We start from the raw sequence: 21,012 nt of genomic DNA on the forward strand, positions 1-21,012 counted from the left end.
ACAGATCTCGGATTGAGCACTCGAGTAAGGTAAAACAAGAAACCAAAAGGTGAGCTCCCGACGACGAGGTCGCTTGACTTTATACCCTCGTCGTCGTCAGATGGAGCATGTGGTAGTAGAATGATAATCAAAAGGGAACGGCGCGCCAGCGCCGGCTTGCTCGAAAAGGAAATATAGTCTCGGTCCGACCTCCGGGAGAACCGGCACGTTACATCCGCCCTCCCAAAGTGGGAACCGCTTTGACCAAAAAGGAAAAATCCCGACGCTCCTTCACCGCGCCTCGCGCTCCTTCATCTTGCGCTTCTCATTACGCTTCTCCTCGCCGATCATGACACCCCTCGCAGTCTTCAGCAGGGCATAAGCGATGACCTTGCTATTCGCTCCACCGAGCCCGAGTAGATCCTCCACTCCGCCCGCTAGAGTCCCTCCTCCCGCCGATGATCCCGCGGTGCCAGCCCTGACCGCCTTCTCCTCACCCACGGGCGCCTTCTTCGGCCCCTCAGCCTCCGATGCCACCATGGGGGCTTTAGTCTTCTTCTTCTTCTTTTTCCTGCTGCCCTCGCCGGTGCCTTCGTCAGCCGGCCTCTTATCTGCTCCTGCCTTTGGTTTATCGACGGTCCCCCCACCGCCCGTCGCTCCCAGGTCACGGCGCCGAGTCTCGATAGCGTCGAGGACCTTCTGCGGGAATAGGATCGACCGCGGCGATGGTCCATCGCATTCTAGACTAAAACCTTGGTCTTGACGAATGTCCTCGTCGACCAGGCACAACGACGCGGTCTTCGGGTTGATGAGAGTGTACAGCGTCGTACGGAGCTCGCGATAGCCTGGCGGGAGCGAGCTGAGCTCGAACGAGAAGGTGCCATCGCGCATCGAGTCGTCGGTCTCCAGGTACGATTCGACAACTTCGAGCTTGTACCGAGTGAACGGGCAGCCGACCATAGGACGGGGAACGTTGTCGACGACGAATGCGAGGTCGCGCGTGTCGAACACGATCCCTTTGTAGACGTCGACGAAGCGGTCGGAATCGTCGACGTCTTGAGCCATTGGTGAGTGGGTAGAGTTTCGAATATGCAGTTGGTGTAGGTGAGCGATGAATTGACTTTCGGCAAGCCGATCACCCTCGCGAAGCGTCTCCTTATAGGCACGCCCTCCAGGACGTCCATCGTCCCAGTTACCAACGATCATTATCGCACCAGCGAAAATCTGCGGATCATCAACCGCGATCCGTCCTACCCCTTCAGGTAAGTCGGCTGCGGTGTTCACGCCCTGTTCGTCTAGATACAACTTCAGCTGCTCAAGACCATCCACCTTGTCAAACGGAAGCCAGGTAACGTCCCCGGCCTTCCATTTAATCTCGAACACCGCCGCTAATCCTTTTCCTTTATGCGCTAGGATCTTGTCCACAGCCCACTCTGACCCATCTTCGCCAAAGTCGGCAACCTGGGTTTCCGACCGACCGGGGAACAATCGATCGTCGTTCGCCACATGGACACGTAACAAGGATGAATGGAACACGGGGTGTACGCCACGTTGTATCAACCGAGATGGGATATCTACCCGGTACGAGTTATTACCGAAGTCCTTGGAGATATGGTATGGACCGATATACTTGGGTATGAGCTTCCGAGCCCGTCCTTTCGGGAAGCTGATGTTCTTCGTAGATATGTAGACCATATCACCCACTACAAACGGCGCCGGCCTTCGATGTCGGTTGGCCAACCTGGTTTGTTTAACTCGTGCTTCTAGTATTGCATCATGAGCGGCCATGATGGCGGATTTCATTCGTTGGGCGAACACGCGCACTCCCGGATACTCAGGCGTCGACGGCTGGTCCCAGATCAACGAGCGCGGCATGCGGCCCGTGTCTAGGAAGAACGGTGCGTACCCTGTGCTCTCAGACCGAGCTGAGTTGATGGCGAATTCGATCCCAGGCAGCTTGGACACCCAATCCTTCTGATCCGGGCTTACACACGCTCGGATCATTTGGGTTATCGTTCTATTGGCCCGCTCAGTTGACCCATCACTTTCCGGATGGTACGTACTCGACATGGACAATTTGACCCCTAACATCTTATTCAGATGTTGCCAAAAGGTACTTGTAAACAGGACGTCTCGATCACTCACGATCCGCCGAGGCAGCCCATGCAGCCTATAGATTTCTGCAAAAACGAGCTCGGCGATGTCTCTCGCACGATAGTCTTGCCTACTGGGCACCAAATGGACACGCCCCGACAGTAAGTCGATTATCACAGTGATTTCGTCATAAGAGGAGTCACGATCCTTTGAGGCAGGTAGTGGCCCAACAAAATCGATCCCGATAGCCTCCCAGGGCTGAGCCGGTACTGGCAGTGGGTTCAGCAACCCATACGGCTTCTGATTATTAGGTTTACTTCGACGGCAAGTCACACAACTTTCGCAGAACGCGCGCACGTCGGGAACCATTGACTTCCACCAAACAGCACTCCGGATATACGCCACCGTCTTCGACGGTCCGAGGTGAGCCAACGTCGAGTGAGCGCGCGTAATGATCATCTCACGCACCCGTCACGCCCCTATCATGCAATCCGGTATGCATAATAGTTTAGCGCCGCCGTCTTTTAGGTATAGTACCCCGTCTTCGAATACGAAGTTACTATACTGCCCAGGTGCCTCGAGTATCAACTTAAAGAACGGATCCTCCTCATATCGCCCGCGAAGGCTACCGGGTATTGCGGCTCCGTTCTCGTACTCGCAAACTACATCGATGAACGAAGGTGGTACCGGATCCTTAACAGGATCTGTCAATTCTGACGGATTGCCATCAATCTCAGGGGATCGTGGCTGATCTTTGCTTCCCACCCCGCCCTCCTGACGCTGTTCAGGAACGAGCAGCGTCACCTTCTTGATGCGCTTGGCGAATTCTTTTGCCGTTTCAGCACGTCCGGTATCGGCGGGCTCGAGCCGAGTACGCGGTCACGGCCGCGGTCGTTCGGTCGCACTTGGTGCTGGGGCATCAAGGGACTGCCGTGAAGCCGGTTCAGGCACCGACGGCGGCTTCGGCAACCGGGGGCGCAGGGTGGCCATGCGCGCTTCCAGACCCGTCAAGATTGCCATGTCCCGGGAACCACGCGGCGGATGATCGTCATCGTGCTGTACCATTTCGGCCCGAGCCCGTACAAGGCCCGGCTCGTCCGCCGCGTAGATGCGAGAGAGAGCATCCGCGAGCTCGTTCTCCAGCCCCGGTACGTACTCAATTTGGAAATTGAATTCAGAAAGTTTTTCCAGCCAACGCGCCTGACGACCTGTCAGGTTCTTCTGGTTCATGAAGTGAACCAGGCCCTTGTGGTCAGTATACCACGTGAACGCCACACCGAGCAATAATTCGCGGTATCTCAGCATCGTCTCAAGCCCGGCAAGTAGTTCAATTTCATGCACGGCATAATTCTGTTGCGCTGCTGACAATTTCGCGGAGTAGAACGCAACAACCGCTGCACTCCTCCAATCAGGACCCTGAAGAATGCAGCCACCTACACCGGTCAAGCATCCATCAGTGACAACATGGACCGGAGGAGCGTCAGGCCCGTACCTCATGGCGACATGATTGATGTCGCGGTGAGTACATACTATCTTCCGAATTTCATCAAACGCCCGCTGTTCCGTAGGACCCCAGCGATACACCACATTATCGCCGGTGAGGCGATTGAGCACGTCCATCGGGATCCAAATGCCGGCACAGCCATCAGCCAGGTATCCCACCGCGCCCAGGAATCCCCGCAGCAGATCCCGGTTCACCAGTACGTTCCACGTCCGAATCCGCTCAACCTTGACAGGATCGAGCCGAATCCCTTTGTGCGATACAATCTGGCCGAGGAGCTTAATCTCATCCGCTAGGAAATGCATCTTTTTCTCGGACAGGTAAAATTCGTTTTCGCGCAGAATATCGATGACTAACTTGACGCATCTAATGTGCTCCTCCAAGTCGTTGGAGTGCACTATCAGATCATCTAGGTAGATCTCGAGCCAGGACCCAATGAACGGCGAAAATAAGTCGGTCATCACCGCCATGAACGTTGCGATTGCATTACAATCGCCTTGCTGTAGAACATGACTGACCATTGTCCCGTCAGGCGTCGCCATCAAGGTATACTTTACATCGTCTGGTTCCACGCGTACCTGCTCATACGCGCCCTCCAGATCCATCGCCGTGAAATAGCGGCTAGCCGCCACTCGTCGCCGGATGCCATCCTGGTCAGGCAAGGGCGACGACATCTTCTCGGTGTTATCGTTCCTCGCACGTAAGTCGACGGTGTTCCGCATGCCCCCTGAAGGTTTACTGAGGAACATAATAGGTGACGCATTAACCCCGCTAGCATATTCCCATCGACCAGACTTCAGGAAAATGTCGCGTTTCGTGTTCCACTGTTCCCGGAAGCCTTCCGGGCACCGTGAAGCCCGAAAAGGATAACGCTTATCCTTGTCGATTATAGGGATGCGGTGGTTCACCCGTCGCAGAGGAGGTAGTGTAGTCTCCGCCGCCTTTTGGTACAGCGGCGACGCATACTCATGCAACGCCTTACGGATTTCCTCAATAGACCTTTCTTGCAACTTTGCCGCCCGAGACGCGAGTACACCTACGTCGTCCCCAGACTGCAACTCTACGGGCTGCTCACACCCGACGATAACTCGGGCAGGGTTCAACCCAACCATGATCCTGTGCTGCCAGATAAACGGCGTGCCCAGGATCAAGTCATAACCATCGATGTTCATAATGTCGAAGGTGCGCTGGCTCGATATTTTCGCATACCGGAACGAAACTGTAGTCGAATAATTGACCTTGGTCTTAGACCCTTGTGCCGCAAGCTGGACTGTGAGCTGCGCGTCAAGGGGCGCACGCTCGACCTTTAGTTGTTCTGCAAGCGTGGAGGACATGAAATCTCCGAGCGACCCGGAATCGAGCAACGCCCGGCATTCGTGCCCATTTACCGCGACCGTGATAACAACGGGGCGGGGTATCTTGCGACTGACCGACTTAACCCGCACCGCATTCCGTTGTAACACTGGAAAACTTCCAACCGGCGGCTGCTTCACGCGAGCCACGCTGACACTCACATCGCGATCTTCTAGGTTCACCCCAATGCTCGCGGCATGATACCACAAGGTATTATCGTCCCCAACGGCGTACAACACACCATCAACCTCGAATACGCCTTCTACAGGTACGTCTTCGTCAGAATCATCCGACGGGATATTGAATCGTGTTCCAGGCGGGTAGTCACTATCCTCAAGGTCAGAACCCAGTGACCCGTCATCACGACGTAAGTCACCTTCATCGACGTCCTCCGAGTCCGCGATACCCGAATTCCATTCACTGAAGAAATCAGTGGCGTCCATCCAGAGTTCATCACGCTCGAACCGCCGGGTAAGGTCAACAAATTCAAGCATCCGGACACGGTACCAGTTTACGAAATCGAAACTTCGACGCATCAAGAGCTCGTTCGGAACTTCGATCGAGATGTCGAGGTAGGGTTCGTGCATTATCCACGGTGTGTGGCCGTCCTCAGATAGAACCATATAGGCGTCGACAGCAAACTCTTCCGTCCAGGTTTCCCACAAATGCGGCAGTTGATCGATTCGCGCCTCGATGAGCTGTCCCATACGGTTGGCGACTGGGTCACCAAACCTCAAGGACCCTTCAACGAAAGCGTCCCGCTCAAGTCGGTGATCGCGCACGGTCTCCGGACATTCAAAGGTACTGTCGTCCGCCTGTCGTTCATACATCTCACACGTCTGACGAGCACGGTGTGTAATTCCCCGCGTTACTAAGTAGTCCACGATCCAACGATGCCAGCGCCGGCGGTACCGCCGGTACCACTCATGCGGTGATCGCGCAACAGCATACCGATCTGCGAGAGACGGGGGGTTCCCAAAGGGGTCCAGTCCGTCGTCTCGAACAACGGTGGTGTTTCCCTCGTCTATTTGTGGTACGTCTATATCGCCATCCAACCTCCAGTGAACAGAGCCACAATGCAGTTCTTCTAACACTTCGGGCTCTTCGTCCTCTTCGAGGCCACCTTGTTCGTCGTCCAATTCCGACTCAGTAAAGTGAACGGCGTAACTCGTCTTAGATCCAGGTGCGTGCCCCTTGGAATCGCTTTTGATCTGTTGCCCAGCTGGGCAATTACGGCTCATATGCCCGGCCTTATGGCACTTAAAACATAGATTGTTTTCCAAGTGCTCCTTCATCTGTTCGCGCGATAGCGGTGAGTCCCGCTTCTGCACGCCATCTCTCCGTTTCGTGGACTCATTGGCAGACCCATTAGCTGGAGCGCCAGACGTTCCCGTCCGGGCAGCATATCCTCCGCGAGTAGTCTTGCCCCTTTCTTGGCGGCCTTGGTTGCCGCCGGACGCGCCTCCTCCACGACCATTATGAGAACTCCTAGCTGCCGTCGATCCATCGACATGCAGGCTGTTGTTGATGGCTCGCTCGGCGACCAAAGCGCCCTCCAACACTTCGTCATACGAGTTAATGTCGGGGTGTAGGCGATCCAGGTATAGTTGACGGCTGATGTCGTCATTCAATCCTTGCCAAAACCGATGGATGAACTGACGATCCGACACTTCATCACCCAGGTCGTCTTGGAATCCCTCCATGGTCGCCGCATATACCTTCACGGTGGATCCCAGCTGTCGCCAGGTGTGCCAACGATTCCGGATGGCATTCATGAACCCGTCCGGAAAGCAATAATTGAAAAGTTCATTGAAGAACTCGCGGACATCCCATTCTTCGGGCCGCTTCACGACACGTTTGAAGAACTGCTGTGCGTCTTTCTCTAGGAAGTGTCCTAACTTAGACACATGTCTCTCCCTGATGATTAACCCGTCTATCAAATACTCGACAGACTGTTCGACATATCGCTGGAACGCGTCAAGGTCATCCCTCCCGTCATACGCCTTCGGCGCCTCGGGTTTGATGTTTGGTTTCACCATGGATGCCCCAGCCCGTTCTAGCATTCTCATTGCGTCATTTAGCTGCTTCAACTTTCGCTCAAGCGTCTGGCCTAACGAGCTATTCGGTGAAATAAATTGGGACAGGGGTGCCACCAAAGTGCGAACCTTACGCCCTGCCGATATTATAGCGCTGACCGACGAGACGACAGGTCTGGAAGTACTCATTCCATGTATACCAGAACGCCCTCCGTCCTCGTGCAAGGTGTCCTCGTCCCGGAACCCGACACGAGGATCCGACCCAGCTTCAGCTCGTCGGGAATCGTCCCTCGCATCATGCCGATCCCTCGATCGCCCTTGGCGCAGGGCAGCGATTTCGGAGGCCTGGGACTCAACAACGCTCGTTAGGCGATCGAGCCGGCCCAGTACATCGTCGAGACGGCGCTCAGCCTTCAGTCTTGCGTCCTCAGACTCCCTCCGAGACCGCTCAGCTTCAAGGCGAGCCTGACTGGCGGTATCACGTTCCTTCCGGGCCTCACGAACTTCTCGCTTGCAGGTTTCCTTATATAACGTCGCCGAGTCACGGGCTCGCGCCATAATGTCCTCAAGGGGTTCATTCGACGACGGCACAGACGACTCGCTCCGGGCTGGTAACCCCTTCGATCCCTGGTCACCCAGCCTGGTTTTCAAAGAGTCGAGCGCCGCGCGCTGAGCGCCGACGTCGATCTCGGCTTCCTCAAGCCCCATGTAGCTAAGGAACTCGGGTACGTCATCCCTCACTAGTCCCTGCATACTATCGAGTGAAGTAGATACCTTACGCGCCTCCCCTTTTCTCTTATCAACAGGGGTAGGTGTCTCGGGTACGGCCTCCAACTCAGTGTCACTGTCGAACGGGCCGGATAATGAAGCCCGTCCTTTGCCTTTAGCCTTCTTAGGCGTACTCGGCACTCCCGGTACCTCCGGTGGATTGTATTCGATATCCTCATCATCCTTGGTTACCAAGGATGTATCCTGGAGGCTGGACAATGACGCAAAACTATTGTCATTCCTTACGATTGTACGTTTAGACAGGACAGGAGACGCGCTACGGCGCCTCCTTGGTACCTTTGACCAAGATTCGGTGCCGTCACTTGACGGCCCGCCGAACCCTCCAATAACGAAAGGCGTCAGGTCCCGCGACTCATCCTTGAGTACGCCAGGCGCCTGAACCCTCAACATTCCCGCCCCACGCGATGCCTCACGCGGCGGTTGCATATCGGTAGGGACATCATCATGACGTCCCACCCCCGACTCAGCCCCTAGGCCGGATGCATGAGCACCGTCCGTCAATGGGGATCCTCCGACATCCGACACGGGGTCAGATGCTACCGGAAGACGAACATCAGGAGGACCGTGAGCTGCCGCTCCGGTCCGTCCATCAGCAAGAGCACCCGATGGGCGTTCGGCGTCAGGGACGCCATCAGCCCGTCGGTCGCGACGGACCCACTGGCCCGTCGTTTCATCCCTAGACACCGGCATGATGTCAAGGGCACGCGCGATAACTTGAGGTTATGTTGCTCGTAGTCGTCGCGTCCGATGTAAGGGCGTACCTGGGTGATCAAGCCAGGTAGTTACCTATTCAAAGGAGTTAGCGACTAAGAGCGGTTAGGAAATACTCACTGAGATCTCTCTCAAAAATATGTGACGCGAGCAAAGCCCGATAAGGCTAAGGTGCGTTCACACGGTTAGGTTTTCGAGCGGCACAAGCAGAGAGTCACAGATCTCGGATTGAGCACTCGAGTAAGGTAAAACAAGAAACCAAAAGGTGAGCTCCCGACGACGAGGTCGCTTGACTTTATACCCTCGTCGTCGTCAGATGGAGCATGTGGTAGTAGAATGATAATCAAAAGGGAACGGCGCGCCAGCGCCGGCTTGCTCGAAAAGGAAATATAGTCTCGGTCCGACCTCCGGGAGAACCGGCACGTTACAGGCGTTCAGGGGCCATGTGGACAGTGAATGAATCGCGGACGCCGGCTCGGTCAACTCTCTCGCCGTCCTCGTCCTCGTCGCGCTCGATGGTCCAATAAAACGTCGTCAATATGCTTCCAAATCACCCCAATGCTAGCTTACTCTCGAATTTCTTTGCCACCCTTGCGCAACCTTGATGTTGCTACTAGGAGCGCAACACCGCTTTGGCGCTCTTCGTTGTTGTCCTGCCGAAGCCTACATGTCGACGCCTCCCAACAATTGCTTCCTGTCATCTCTGGTGGATTAAGGAAGATACCGCCCTACTGGGCATGCACGACGCCTATGGCTAAAGGACGCTGGATTGGGCGTCGTGTGCTAGAGGTTCTCTCCACCGAGTTTCGCGACCGCTCCATGGAATACAACGTGTGTTCCTCTTGAATCGAGTCTTTGCTCATGTTGACAGATGTTTGTGATATTTTAGGAGTATAAGATCCGATCAGGTCTTATTACCTTGAATGGGCAACGCATTGGGACCGAAACCATTTTTCGCGCTGGTGATAGACTCGAGTGCGTATATGGCGTTGCACGCTATAACCTTCGACCAATACTAGAACTTTATTCAGGGTATACATGCATCGTCATGAAACGCCGGTGACGTCTGCTCCTGTTCGGATCCTCCACCATGACAAGGAACGACAATTCATCGTTGTGGATAAGCCTGGCAGTCTCGTACGTCGATCGATGTCCCTGTTGTTCAGGACGCGATTCATGCTGAGTTGCTTGTTTCGTTAGCCCGTGCATCCGACTGGACGATATTCCAGGAACACCCTCACCTCCATCCTCACGGACGACTTTGGATACTCTCCTATACACAGTGAGCGGCGCTTAACCTAATGTGCATGTGAACAGTCAAGCCTGACCATATGCGTCGTTTAGCTATCAATCGACTGGACAAGCTTACCTCCGGGATCATGATCATCTCGCTTAATCCTGATCTGGCGAGCACGCTGGCAGACGAGCTTCGCGCCAAGAACCGAGACCAGGGCGGCGTCAAGAAGGAATACATAGCGAGGTGTCGAGGATTATTTTCCTCGTGAGCTCATCGCCATACTGCAGATACAATTTGATGGGTCTCAACGCAGCATTTAGTGGCGAAATTACATGCGAAGAGCCTCTGGCGACAGTCAATAGGCAGAGCGGCCTCGTCATCGTACATCCAGAGGGAAAGGTTCGTTGTTCGTCTGACGCTGCGATTTGGGCCGCAGATTATGACCTCTCAAACTTAGCCAGCTAAGACTGTCTTCGCTCGTCAGCACTATGACCCCTCGACGAATACGAGCGTCCTTCTTTGTCGACCGTTCACCGGAAGATGTTCGTTTCCTTCACGCTATACCCTACTCGCCAGCCGAAGTGACTCTTTCTCTTCTTCAGCCCATCAGATCCGCGTTCATCTGCAGTACCTCGGATTTCCTATCGCGAATGACACGCTATATTGCGATCCACGCGTCTGGGTAAGTCCATCTCATCAACGTCATTGTCCATTGTCCAATTGATTGATTGACGCGACTCGTAGGGTCCCAGTCTAGGCAAAGGCGGTGTCGTCGATGCCTCTCCTTCCTCTAATGAACGCCTGGACGAGTTTTCTGGCACCACGGAGGATGCGGAGCGCATACGATTGTGGTCGCCGTTCTCTTTATCAGACGATCTGGTCGGAGTGATATGGCGAACGCATCGCGTGATGGTCAGCGCGTGACGGAATTTCAGGTGGCAGGAGCGCTCATGCCGTTTCTGCGTTTGCTATAGGATGAAGTCAAGGGCTGGAGTCGCCAGCGCGATTACATCTTCCGCGACAAGCCCCTCATCGATCCTGGGACGTTGGATCTGCCCCCTCTGCCACCGCACCCACACAATATCCAGAAACGTAAGAGTACGAGTGCTGGCCAGCCTCCGGAGCGTCTATCGAATACATCCCCGGACGCGGTTTCGCCTGCCAGCGATACGATTCCGACCGTGTACGCAGAGACACATCCACACCCACGGTGGGGCGACGATCCAGGTCCCTACTGCCCGGAATGCTACCTACCCCTCTATGCCGATCCGCGCCCCGAACGACTGTTCATATACCTTCACGCCCTCCGGTACATCACCAGCCTCGGAACGTTCGAAACAGACATGCCCTGGTGGGCAGCGGAGGACTGGCAACCTGAACGTGCTTGATAGCGATTTGATCCCTTCACATCTCGAATTGCATGCCAGAATGAGAAATACAATGCATCCTTCCACCGTCTATGATCCCATTAAATCGACCCGTATGCCATCTTGATGATCCCGGAGGGTATTGGAATCCGTAGTTTTTTCCCTACTTTTTGCTCTTGCGCGCGCGAAGGGCGGGGTTGGGCTCTTCGTCGTCGAAAGGTCATTCTAAGTCAACCTCGCGCCCCTCCCGACCGCCCGATCGGCGGCGGCCTCGACGTCCCAAGCAACCTGCCCGCTCCATCTCTTCCAATCGTCGCGTCGCACGCCTATGCCCACCGCCCGGTCCGCCGCCGCGTCCGCGTCCCACTCCCGCTTCGCATCGAGATCGGCGTCCGTTCGTCTCGTTGTCGACGTCGCTTTGCGCCCCGGCGGGTGGGCGACGACCTCGGGGCCGTTGGGGCGGTCTGGACCGGGTACCACGTGGTTGAACAAGCCTGATCAAAATCGTCTTCGATAAAAGCACTCCGGTCTCGCGATTGTGGGCGGCGTCAGGCGAGATTGCTCACCTGTCGGCCGCGGTGCGGCGGTGACTTGTCCTGTTTTCTGAGCGGACATGGGTAATGCTGGGTAAGATGATGGATGTGCCGTGGTTAGAGAGCGTATCGGTAGGAGTCGCACCCCGTGCAGCCGGAGCAGTTATATGGAAGAGGTGCGGAAGCGAGGCGGTGGTGCGGGCAGTGACGTCATCCGTGCCGATCGAGTAAGGAGGTGGTATGGCCCGATATGGAAGGTAACGCGGAAACGCGCCCGGTCACTGTAGCCTCGAGGAGTCATCGAGGCCAGCAAGCAAAGTCGGTTGTCCTCGTCGAATATCCAACAGGCTTCGCTTGGGCCGTCACTACTGCCGCTCGATATCCGGGTACTGCTTCTCGTTAGGCGCCGGTGCGATATCATGGAGCTCTCGCAAACAGGACATCGTCACCACTTCCACGTGCGAGGCCGAATACGTTGCGGCTTGTAACGCGACCAAGGAAGTGCTCTGGTTACGCCAAATCCTCCGCGAGATCGGATTCGACCAGCCAAAGGCGACTTGCCTGGGCGCCGATAACCAAGGTGCTATCGTTCTTGCTGAACAGCAGTCACACCACACCCGCTCTAAGCACATCGATGTTCGCTATCACTTCACTCGCGAACGGGTCACTGCTGGCGACATCTATCTAACCTACGTGCGCTCTTCCGACAACATCGCCGACATCTTCACCAAGGCTCTCGCTGCGCCCACCTTCACTCGCCTACGGAAACGCCTCGGCGTATCTCTTCTAGGATCGGATTTGGAGGGTTAGGTTTCAGGAGGAGTTGAGGATACGGAGTTGACGTTGAGGAGGAGTGTCAGACGATGAGGAGCGTCTAGCAACGCCACCCCCTAACCCCACACGGCAACCGCCGGGCGTATGCCATAGCCCGTCGGTTGACCTCTCGCATCTCTACCTTCGTCCACACGGACCGCGGTAGAGGTGCGAGTATTGATCCCACATATTGCTACCGCGATACTCATATGTTGTACTATACAGACTGGCGCTAACCGCGCCTCCGTTAGGTACTTAATATTATAAACCTTCGTCCACACGGACCGCGGTAGAGACTGGCGCTAACCGCGCCTCCGTTAGATTCATTGAAAGGTTATGAGCCCTGACGGAGAAGGGCCTTCCAGTCGTATCTGTGATATTCGGATGCCGACGGTAAGACGCCGCGGAGCGCAAGTTGGGGGAGACAGAGCAGAGTATCGGGAAAGGGCACGGCGTCCCCATTCGTCCCATTCGTGAAAAGTGCGAACTCCTTCAGCGACGGGAATGTTGTGGTCGATGACAGTATGCTGTCGATGACTTGCAATGTGTCGGCCTCGGGATGTTGCTCCCACTGAAGCCCGATTCGCTCGATCACGGGTGAACTGAGGCTGGAGAGCAATGCACCTAAGAGAGTCGCATATGATGGAACCGATGCTGATTTGAGTCCACGGACTTGCACAGCGCGCAGCGCTGCTCGCTTCGTCGCCACGAAGCATTCGGAAAGATCGGCTGTGGATAGCACAGATTAGCCCGATGCGATGTTTTCAGTTCTAGATAATTGACGAGGCTCACCCATTCTTTGCGGGAACAGGAATTGCCCCAACACACACAAAGTGGTCAACGATCGGTCTGATTCTTCGAGGACCGTCCGCAGAAGATCGGCATCAGTCGTATCGCGCAATTCGAGTTCAAGCTCGGCGAGATGCTGAAGGGCAAGGTAGGAGACGGCGTTGGCAGCTGAATCGTTAAAGATAAGCCCCAGTTTTTGGATGGAACAGGGAAGCGTCTCTCCGAGGCTTGCTTCCTTCGCGTTGTCGAAGTCGCAGCTAAAGAGGACAAGGAAGGATACGTTTGGCATTGCGCGAAGGAGCGAGCGCCACGCGTCTGGGGAGCCGAACACACAATTGGCCATCTTCAGTTTTTTGAGCAGCGGAAGATGTAGTCGACTGCAAGTGCGCGCCAAGTCTGGCCCTTCGAAACGGAGTTCGAAGAGAAACAGTTCCCGCAAGTGGGTGCATCTTCCAAGCGTATCTATTGATCGAACGAGATCTTGATCAGGGATACCAAAAATTAGAGAGCGAACGTGTGTCGCAATGTGGTTTTGACTCCTGAGCAGTTCTTGGATGGCTTGATCCCGAGCAGGGTCAGCTAGGTGAAAGAGGTTGACGTAGTGGAAAAGTTGTCGTTGACTGGCATGTGCTAAGGACCGGCAGACTAAAGAAGTGGTTTTGAGAGCGTCAAAGTCCGGCAATGCTTCGACAATCGCGTCGAGGATCTCTTGAGGAAGATTGGCCATGTTCCGGAGCCTGGAGGCGATGGTGAACGAGAGCGAGGAACACCCTCCTTGCGCCGGCGCCGCGGCGGAGAAGGCGGGCCGATCCCGTCATAGTCTGTCCAGCATGACGCCTCTTCGAGACTTCGACCCGCACCACGATGCACAAGCCGACCCTTGTCCCCGACATCATTGTTCTGACCAAGGTCATGCACCGTTGCCGTCGCCTCGTGACATCCCTCCAATATCATCGCGATGGATACTAAAACCTGGATGACCTCTCAAATCCCGGGCGTGCCGTAGTCGCTCAGACATCACCATGTTCGGGCATCGTCTCTGTCTGTGTCTCTTGCTCGTCTACGTCCGGATTGCGTGCGTTGCGATACATGTGACGCTTCCGAAGATATCTTCGCATCCGACAAATGCATCGCAAATCCTAGATCGCCGTCTAGCGTCGTTCTCGATCGAGTTTTCGTACCTTCCGTCGTTCGGCGGCAACGCGTCAAACCCGAATCTGCTAACGAAGGAGTTGATGCAGAGGTTGGTGGAGAGGACAGGTGTTGGTCCCGATGTCCGCCCGGGAGGGATAACCATGTCAGTCCCCAATCGGCCCGTTAACGGAGTGGTCATTGACTGGGTATCACAGAGATAGTTCGATATTTAACCCGGACGCGTCTGCACTAGAACTGACTGAGAGCTCGGTGAGAAGCAGTCTGAGCTAGAGGACACCCAGTTGTGCTCATCCAGCGGAAACTCCAACTTCAGAGCGGCGGGATATATCGTACGACTTAGTAAGTTGACATCACCGGAATGCCGATAAAAGTCGACCCTGAACCGTCGGACAGTGGACCTGCGTTCTACGAGTCGCTGGGGGTCTTCCCTGATACCTCGCGTTTCGTCATCACCGTTAACCTCGGGAACGACACGATCGGCATCGCTCGCGATGAAATCGCGGCCGCGATCAAATACGTGGGCTGGGATCGCATATACGCCCTAGAAAGTGGGCCTACCCGATCAGCTTGCTGTATACACCCGATGCTCATGCTCATGCTGCAGTTGGCAACGAAGCAGACCACTACGCTGGCGGAAGCAGACCCAGCACCTGGGCTTCTTCGGACTACACGGCACAGTTTCTGGCAAGTTGGTTGATTTGGTAGGGAACGACATATTCTGACGTTTGTCATGGTAGGGATGGACATCCGTGCTGACGAAAAACCTCTCGTTGCCTCATAATATATTTCAAGCGGGAGGCTTTGCCGAAGACCCACTCCCGACAGCGCCTATGACCAGTCAGTGTGGATTTCCGCCCGGGACTACCATAAAGCTGATAGCTGACTTCATAGCTGTTTCCATTATCGAGGAGGGTGTACTCGCTACTAACGCCGTTAAGGTCTTCGCGCAACATACGTATCAATACTCCACCTGTGACCCAGTGCGGAACGCGATCGCGACACTGCCGAACCTGATCAATCACGGCAACATCACGGTGCAGGACATCCATCCTATCCGACCCCTTCCTTGTCTGATCAACCATCTCGCAGGCATATCTGGATGAGTGGAAGCCGCAGATCGCGGCTGCGAAGGGCGCCGGAAAGGAGTTCGTCGTGGGGGAGTACAGCTCTGTGTCATGCTCCGGCAAGCAGAATGTCACGGACACCTTTGGTCAGGCTCTCTGGCTAGCCGACAGTACGTGGAGCTCCTCCGCACATCGTCTTCCAGTTGAATCTTAGCTTGTGCAGCGGTGCTGTATGGCGCGTTCCTGAACATCTCGCGAATGTACCTTCATCAAGGGGCAACCCTCGTGTTACAAAGCAGCAACCAGGCGAACTCCCCGGGCTTCTCATGGGTGTGCTGGTTACCTCTCTAACTCCTTTATCCCCGCGCGCTCACAAATCCTTCACGCCAGTACGATCTCTGGTACCCGGTCGAAACCGACCGCTACGGCGCCGCACGCGCATCGCCGTCTTTCGTCGCGTACCTCCTCATCACGGAGGCTGTCGGATCGTCCGGCCAGACCCAGACCAGCCTGTTGGATGTCCCCCAGCACCCGCAGCTCGCGGCGTACGCGATCTGGGACAAAGGCTCGCTCGCGCGTCTAGCGATCCTCAACCTCGCGGAAAGGAACGTCACAACGTCGGCAGAGGACGCGGAGGGCGTCGCGATCACGCTTGACCTGGGTGACTATGTCCAGGCGAAGGGAACGGGGAAGGTGAAGAGGATGGCGGCGCCGGGGTTGGACTCGAAGGATGTCGGGGCGATTACGTGGGCTGGGCAGAGCTATGAGAACGGGACGGCGAGCGGGGTGTTGGATGTCGAGGAGTTGGAGAATGGGAAGGTCACTGTGCAGGGCAGCGAAGGTGTGCTGGTGTTCCTTCGTTGAGCCTGATCGTGCGCAGGATAGCTAGATTGGGGAGGGGGGGTACCGCCACCGCAGTGACCGGGTTGTCTTTCGCCACGATGCTTGCGCTCACGGACGTCGTTACATTGCTTGAGTTTTGACGATGAGAGGACTCGCACAAGCATACGACGAGAGCTGCGCATATATTCTTGTCCGTCGCTGTTCCCACCGTGCCCTAGCTTCGACGGACGCCCGAAGGACCGAACCATGTGCCCCGATGTAGGCCACGGCCCATGGGGTTCAAGATAACCCGCACACTGCGCAGGAGATAAGCTGAGAGAGATCGGGTCAGCCGTCTCTTCTCATCGTCGACGTCGGCGAGGACCCTGCGCTCAGGCATTTAAGCATTGTGCACCATGTCCGAGCCAGCGACGCAATACTACCACCACGGCCGGTTTAAGTTCGCGGGCGGCACGTTGCCCAACGCGATCACGGCGTACAGGACGTATGGAGATCCAACCAAGCCGTGTGTGGTCTTTCCGACCTGGTAAACTGGACAGTGAGCATGCCGTACCGCCTTTGTCTTCGTGTCCGTGGCATGCTGAAACGACCTCCCCAGGCCAAGCCTACCTCGTCGGGCAGGGGAAGGTGAGCTTTCCCTGAAAAGACGGGGAAAATAATTCGCGGTCTCTGACGAGCTCTTTGCTTCCAGGCGCTCGACACGACGAAGTACTTTGTGGTGACTTTCGCCCTTTTCTCCAATGGCGAGGTGCGCGTGCATATAACCTCGGGCCTTCATGTCGCTCTGAGTCCATCCCGTCATCCAGTCTAGCTCCCCGTCCAACACCCCTGTCCCGTACAACGGCCCGTACTTCCCCCACGTCTCCTACGAGGACAACATCCGTGCGCAGTATGCAGTCCTGACCAAGAAGCTTGGCGTGCAGACGCTGCACATGGTCGTTGGGTTCAGCATGGGGGGTCAGCAGGTACGGTACTCCGAGACAGTCCATTTTCGAAGGCTCAATCCGAAGTCGTGAAGGCATACTATTGGGCGACCGTTTATCCCGAGTTTGTCGAAAGGTATGCGAAACGCCAACTTGGCCTCGGCGCTCGCGCCTGCGGAGAGCACTGACTTCTCCCGGCTATCTAGATTCGTGTGCATATGCGGATCCGCGAGGACGAGCCCGCATAACAAATGGTGTGTACACGGTTGTCCGGTATGCATCCCCGTACTGGGGCTGATCTGCGGCACAGTTTCCTCGAGGGGCCGAAGGCGGCGTTGGTCGCTTCGAAGGATTTTGAGGGCGGACACTACACGTCGCCTCCGCAGCACGGCATCCGTGCCTTCGGCCGGGTGTATAGCGCGTGGGCGTACGGCCAGACGGTACGCAAAGACGAACGTCGTGCGCTCGCACCTGGCTCATCTCCCCGTCCCGTCGCAGTGGTTCCGCGAGCAGCAGTACTTGCACGTGGGCGGCGAAAACACGTTCGTCCCTGCCTTGTCCGTCTTTTCGTCTCGCTTTTGGACTGACGTGCGCCCATAATAGGTACCCGGACATGGAGACGTGGATGCGCGAGAACTGGGAGGGTCGCTTCCTCGCGCGCTGGGACGCGAACGATATGCTCACGCTGCTGAAGACGTGGCAGACGGGCGACATCTCGCTCGTGCGCGATGGCGGCGACTATCCGAAGGCCCTCGCGGCGATCAAGGCCAAGGGGCTCGTTATGCCCGGCAAGACGGATCTGTACTTTCCCGTAAGTACTGGCCTGTGTTTTATTATTATTATTTCGATATCAGTGGCTCATGGGTCCGAGGCAGCCGGAGGACAGCGAGATTGAGATATCGCACATGACGAACGGGGCGAAGTTGGCGGTGATCGACACCGTGTGGGGACACTTCGGTGAGGAATCTGATTTTGGTGGTCATGCGTGTCGGCACTGTTGCTGACTTGAGATCCGTGCAGCTGGTGGGGGCAGCAACACGAAGGATACGGATTTCATCACAGCTCAGATCAAACAGTTCTTGGAGGAGACATCATGAGGGGGCAGGGCGGGGGAGGGTCGGTGGCTGCGATCATCGTTGCGAGCAGAAGACTCGGAAAGTGTCACATCTTGATGAGTTCCTGGCACGGTGTTTCCTCTATTATGACGCAGAACCGCAGGGCAGCTCTTGTAACAGTATGAGGGCAGTGAAAACAGGCGGATGAAATAACCCATGTAGACGCTGTACCAGGACCGGGTACAAAACCCCGGTCACCCAAGTCTATAAGGTGTTTATCTTTGTACCTTGGCCATCACGGTCCGCACTCGATCCTTCGTGGAGGAAGTGGAGGAAGAACATGGGAAGAACAGAGGAAATCAAACGCCCCCATGAAAGGACACAGTCACGTGATGTACTGATACGCGCTCGTGTTCTCGTCTGTGGCGTTACAGTCGTCGGTCGTCGACGTGTTCTTGTCCGTGAACTCGATTTGACTCGACTTTACTGTAAGACCACTATCGACCTTGCTGGCCTTGACACTGGCAATTTGACTGGAAACATCGGAGCCCGAAGAATCATTTATCCCGTTCACTGCAGAGATCCATCATCGTTGTGCTAGAGGGTGAATACAGGAATCGGTATAGGCGGCCGCATCTTGTGGCAAGCTTCTGTGAGTTTTGATGCGCATATACTCGACATTCGGAGGATGTATGCTATACCATGAATTTATATTGCCCATTCGTCGGCCGTTTGGTTCACCGTTTCGAGAACAATGGGATGATACTTCTATCAATGCAGTCCCACTTTACCCTCCGCTTTCTTACGAGCCACGACACTTGCTACTCGCTCTAATACATCCTATATCCCAGGAAGATATTTCATGGGGCTTCTTCCCCACCTCTCCCCGCGCTCCCGGCCCCTGCCGCCTTTCCCCCCTGGCGAGCCCGAAGACTACAAGATCGTGAACACTTATCCGGTCAACGGCGCCGGCTCGTCCGCAAGTGGCTCTCGTCCCGCCCGGAATAGCAGGCTGGAGCCGCAGCGCGCCAAACTCCTCTCGCCGTCGCTCCGGCACGCGCCGCTCCCGAACGGGGCGGACGACGACAGCTTCTTCGAGGATCGCGTGCCCGACGTCCCGGACGGCCAGGCGTACCCGGAATCGTTGGCGCACCACAGCGACGAACTTCGGAACGGCTTCAGCCCGCGCAGCCAGGACGTGCCGATCCCGATCCCGCCCCCCCGCGAGCGCCCCGTCCCCGCTGTCTCTTTCCCGCCGCCACCGCAAGGCGCGGTTTCCGACGCGACATCGGACTCCGCGTCTATCATATACAACCACGATGGCGGCTACTGGGAACGTGTTAAGCCCCTATCTCCCGTCGCCTACGAGGAAAGGCGCGCGTTTGAGGGACCGCCTCCGACGGCGCCGCGCGTGTACGACAACCCTCCGACACCCCCAGGGGTATATTCACAACGACCTCCTCAACGGATCCCGCCTGTCTCCGAGTTCATGCGTGGGCCTGCGTTCCCCGGACCCGATCCACCTCAGTGGCCTGAACCCGACATCCCCTTCCAGACGGCGGCGATGCCCGTGCCCGATGTGCCAGATACGATGGTGGGCCCGTCCTCAATACCCATGGACAACGCCGCCCGAGGTGTCGGCCCACGCGACGACAATATTGGTGATCCCGTGTCTGGTCCCAATGGCTACGATCCTCCTGCTTCCGGAGATACCGCCTTCGGAGATGACGGTCAGCTGCCGTCCAGCAACCACGTCTACCAAGACGACCCACGTTACCAAAACGGACACTCGACGTCGTCGCGCTCGAGGCGGCACCGGCGAACGGGGAGCAGCTCGCGCCACTCGGCGGGCCTGACGAGTCGCGACCTCGTCCGGCTGATCATCAGCGAGGAGACGCAGGCGGCGGACGCGCGGGCGGCGCTCGACGCGGCGGGCGCGCAGTTGGAGCACGAGCGGCGGCGGGCGGACGCGGCGGAGCGCGCGGTAACGGACACGTTTGCGTCGCTCCGGCGCGCGAACGAGGCGAAGTTGGCTGCGCAGCAGGAGCTCGCAACGCTGTCGGAGGAGCTGAGGCTGCATCGGGCGCAGCTCGAGCGCGCGCAGCAGGAGATTTATCGCGCGCAGGAGGTGCTCGAGCAGGTGGAGCGCGCGCGGGAGGACGCGGAGGAGGACGCGGCGAAGGCGCGCTCGGCGGCGCGGAGGTTGAGGGAGGAGAAGCTCGTGTGGAGCGCAAGGGAGGAAGGGAGGCGGGCAGGGTTCGAAGAGGGCATGAAGTGGGCGCGTAGGGCGGGTGCATTGGATCGGAGGAGGGAGCAGATGGAGGCGGATGCTGCGGCGATGGACGAGGACGAGGAAGACGAGGAAGACGAGGACGAGGAGTATTATGACGAAGAGGAGGAGAGGGCGTTGCAGGAGGAGGAGGCGCAGCAGAAGCAGCAAGCTCGCGCCGGTCCGTCACGCCAACCTCAGTACCAGCCCCAAGCGCCCCAAGCTCCCCAAGCTCCCCCACCGCCCCCTGCTAGCGTCGACTTCGGCGCGCCTGCGCCCAACGCGACGTCGGCGCTCATGGCAGGGGCGTCTTTCATAGCTGCCTCCCAGGCCGAGGCGCGCTCCCCCGCGCCGACTGAAGACCTTCCGCCAGGGCCGCCCCGCCGTAAGTCACCGGCGTGGGCGAGCAAGAAGCGAGGTGGGTCCCGTATGGCCAATATCATCTCGCGAGTGAGCGGACGCCGGAATCGACGGTATCAACAGGACCAGCCCCCCGTCGAT

At 56.8% G+C, this 21,012-nt stretch overlaps 8 protein-coding genes across 8 annotated transcripts in view; 3 read left to right on the plus strand and 5 right to left on the minus strand.

Moving 5' to 3' along the window:
* Positions 1 to 1,044, minus strand: part of PUNSTDRAFT_47714 (uncharacterized protein) — a gene marked incomplete at both ends in the record, with an annotated part of 3,760 nt that extends 2,716 nt beyond the window's left edge. The window contains one exon of the mRNA XM_007388615.1: positions 732 to 1,044. Coding sequence (XP_007388677.1) covers positions 732 to 1,044 — 313 coding nt within the window. The remainder of the gene's footprint in view (positions 1 to 731) is intronic.
* A 282-nt stretch (positions 1,045 to 1,326) lies between these two features.
* PUNSTDRAFT_15758 (uncharacterized protein) lies at positions 1,327 to 1,569 on the minus strand (the record flags this gene model as incomplete). The annotated part of the gene is made up of 1 exon (XM_007388616.1): positions 1,327 to 1,569. A coding segment is annotated over one exon (243 nt), but the record flags the coding sequence as incomplete, so codon positions are not given.
* A 480-nt stretch (positions 1,570 to 2,049) lies between these two features.
* On the minus strand, positions 2,050 to 2,454 carry PUNSTDRAFT_23472 (retrotransposon protein Ty3-gypsy sub-class; the record flags this gene model as incomplete). Its single annotated transcript, XM_007388617.1, has 1 exon — positions 2,050 to 2,454. A coding segment is annotated over one exon (405 nt), but the record flags the coding sequence as incomplete, so codon positions are not given.
* Positions 2,455 to 9,130: 6,676 nt separating this feature from the next.
* Positions 9,131 to 11,088, plus strand: PUNSTDRAFT_123003 (pseudouridine synthase; the record flags this gene model as incomplete). Its single annotated transcript, XM_007388618.1, has 11 exons — positions 9,131 to 9,159; positions 9,180 to 9,294; positions 9,353 to 9,438; positions 9,495 to 9,600; positions 9,664 to 9,745; positions 9,808 to 9,964; positions 10,021 to 10,099; positions 10,158 to 10,242; positions 10,303 to 10,382; positions 10,445 to 10,612; positions 10,675 to 11,088. 11 exons carry the CDS (start codon positions 9,131 to 9,133, stop codon positions 11,086 to 11,088), a joined length of 1,401 nt encoding a protein of 466 aa, XP_007388680.1.
* A 204-nt stretch (positions 11,089 to 11,292) lies between these two features.
* PUNSTDRAFT_47716 (uncharacterized protein) lies at positions 11,293 to 11,682 on the minus strand (the record flags this gene model as incomplete). The annotated part of the gene is made up of 2 exons (XM_007388619.1): positions 11,293 to 11,561; positions 11,634 to 11,682. The coding sequence occupies 2 exons, from the start codon at positions 11,680 to 11,682 to the stop codon at positions 11,293 to 11,295; spliced, it is 318 nt and encodes a 105-aa protein (XP_007388681.1).
* A 1,065-nt stretch (positions 11,683 to 12,747) lies between these two features.
* Positions 12,748 to 13,545, minus strand: PUNSTDRAFT_138940 (uncharacterized protein; the record flags this gene model as incomplete). The annotated part of the gene is made up of 2 exons (XM_007388620.1): positions 12,748 to 13,142; positions 13,206 to 13,545. The coding sequence occupies 2 exons, from the start codon at positions 13,543 to 13,545 to the stop codon at positions 12,748 to 12,750; spliced, it is 735 nt and encodes a 244-aa protein (XP_007388682.1).
* A 516-nt stretch (positions 13,546 to 14,061) lies between these two features.
* On the plus strand, positions 14,062 to 16,375 carry PUNSTDRAFT_146684 (uncharacterized protein). The gene is made up of 10 exons (XM_007388621.1): positions 14,062 to 14,499; positions 14,552 to 14,606; positions 14,671 to 14,696; positions 14,751 to 14,905; positions 14,962 to 15,041; positions 15,095 to 15,194; positions 15,249 to 15,391; positions 15,447 to 15,591; positions 15,645 to 15,751; positions 15,812 to 16,375. The coding sequence occupies exons 1-10, from the start codon at positions 14,225 to 14,227 to the stop codon at positions 16,283 to 16,285; spliced, it is 1,560 nt and encodes a 519-aa protein (XP_007388683.1). The 5' UTR covers positions 14,062 to 14,224; the 3' UTR covers positions 16,286 to 16,375.
* Positions 16,376 to 16,659: 284 nt separating this feature from the next.
* On the plus strand, positions 16,660 to 18,303 carry PUNSTDRAFT_146685 (homoserine acetyltransferase; the record flags this gene model as incomplete). The annotated part of the gene is made up of 11 exons (XM_007388622.1): positions 16,660 to 16,748; positions 16,804 to 16,891; positions 16,956 to 17,012; positions 17,071 to 17,229; positions 17,283 to 17,323; positions 17,394 to 17,441; positions 17,498 to 17,627; positions 17,686 to 17,729; positions 17,791 to 17,998; positions 18,063 to 18,144; positions 18,208 to 18,303. 11 exons carry the CDS (start codon positions 16,660 to 16,662, stop codon positions 18,282 to 18,284), a joined length of 1,023 nt encoding a protein of 340 aa, XP_007388684.1. The 3' UTR covers positions 18,285 to 18,303.
* Between the last annotated feature and the right edge of the window lie 2,709 nt (positions 18,304 to 21,012).

The sequence above is a fragment of the Punctularia strigosozonata genome (genome assembly GCF_000264995.1).
Source record: "Punctularia strigosozonata HHB-11173 SS5 unplaced genomic scaffold PUNSTscaffold_19, whole genome shotgun sequence".
Lineage (NCBI taxonomy): Eukaryota > Fungi > Basidiomycota > Agaricomycetes > Corticiales > Punctulariaceae > Punctularia > Punctularia strigosozonata.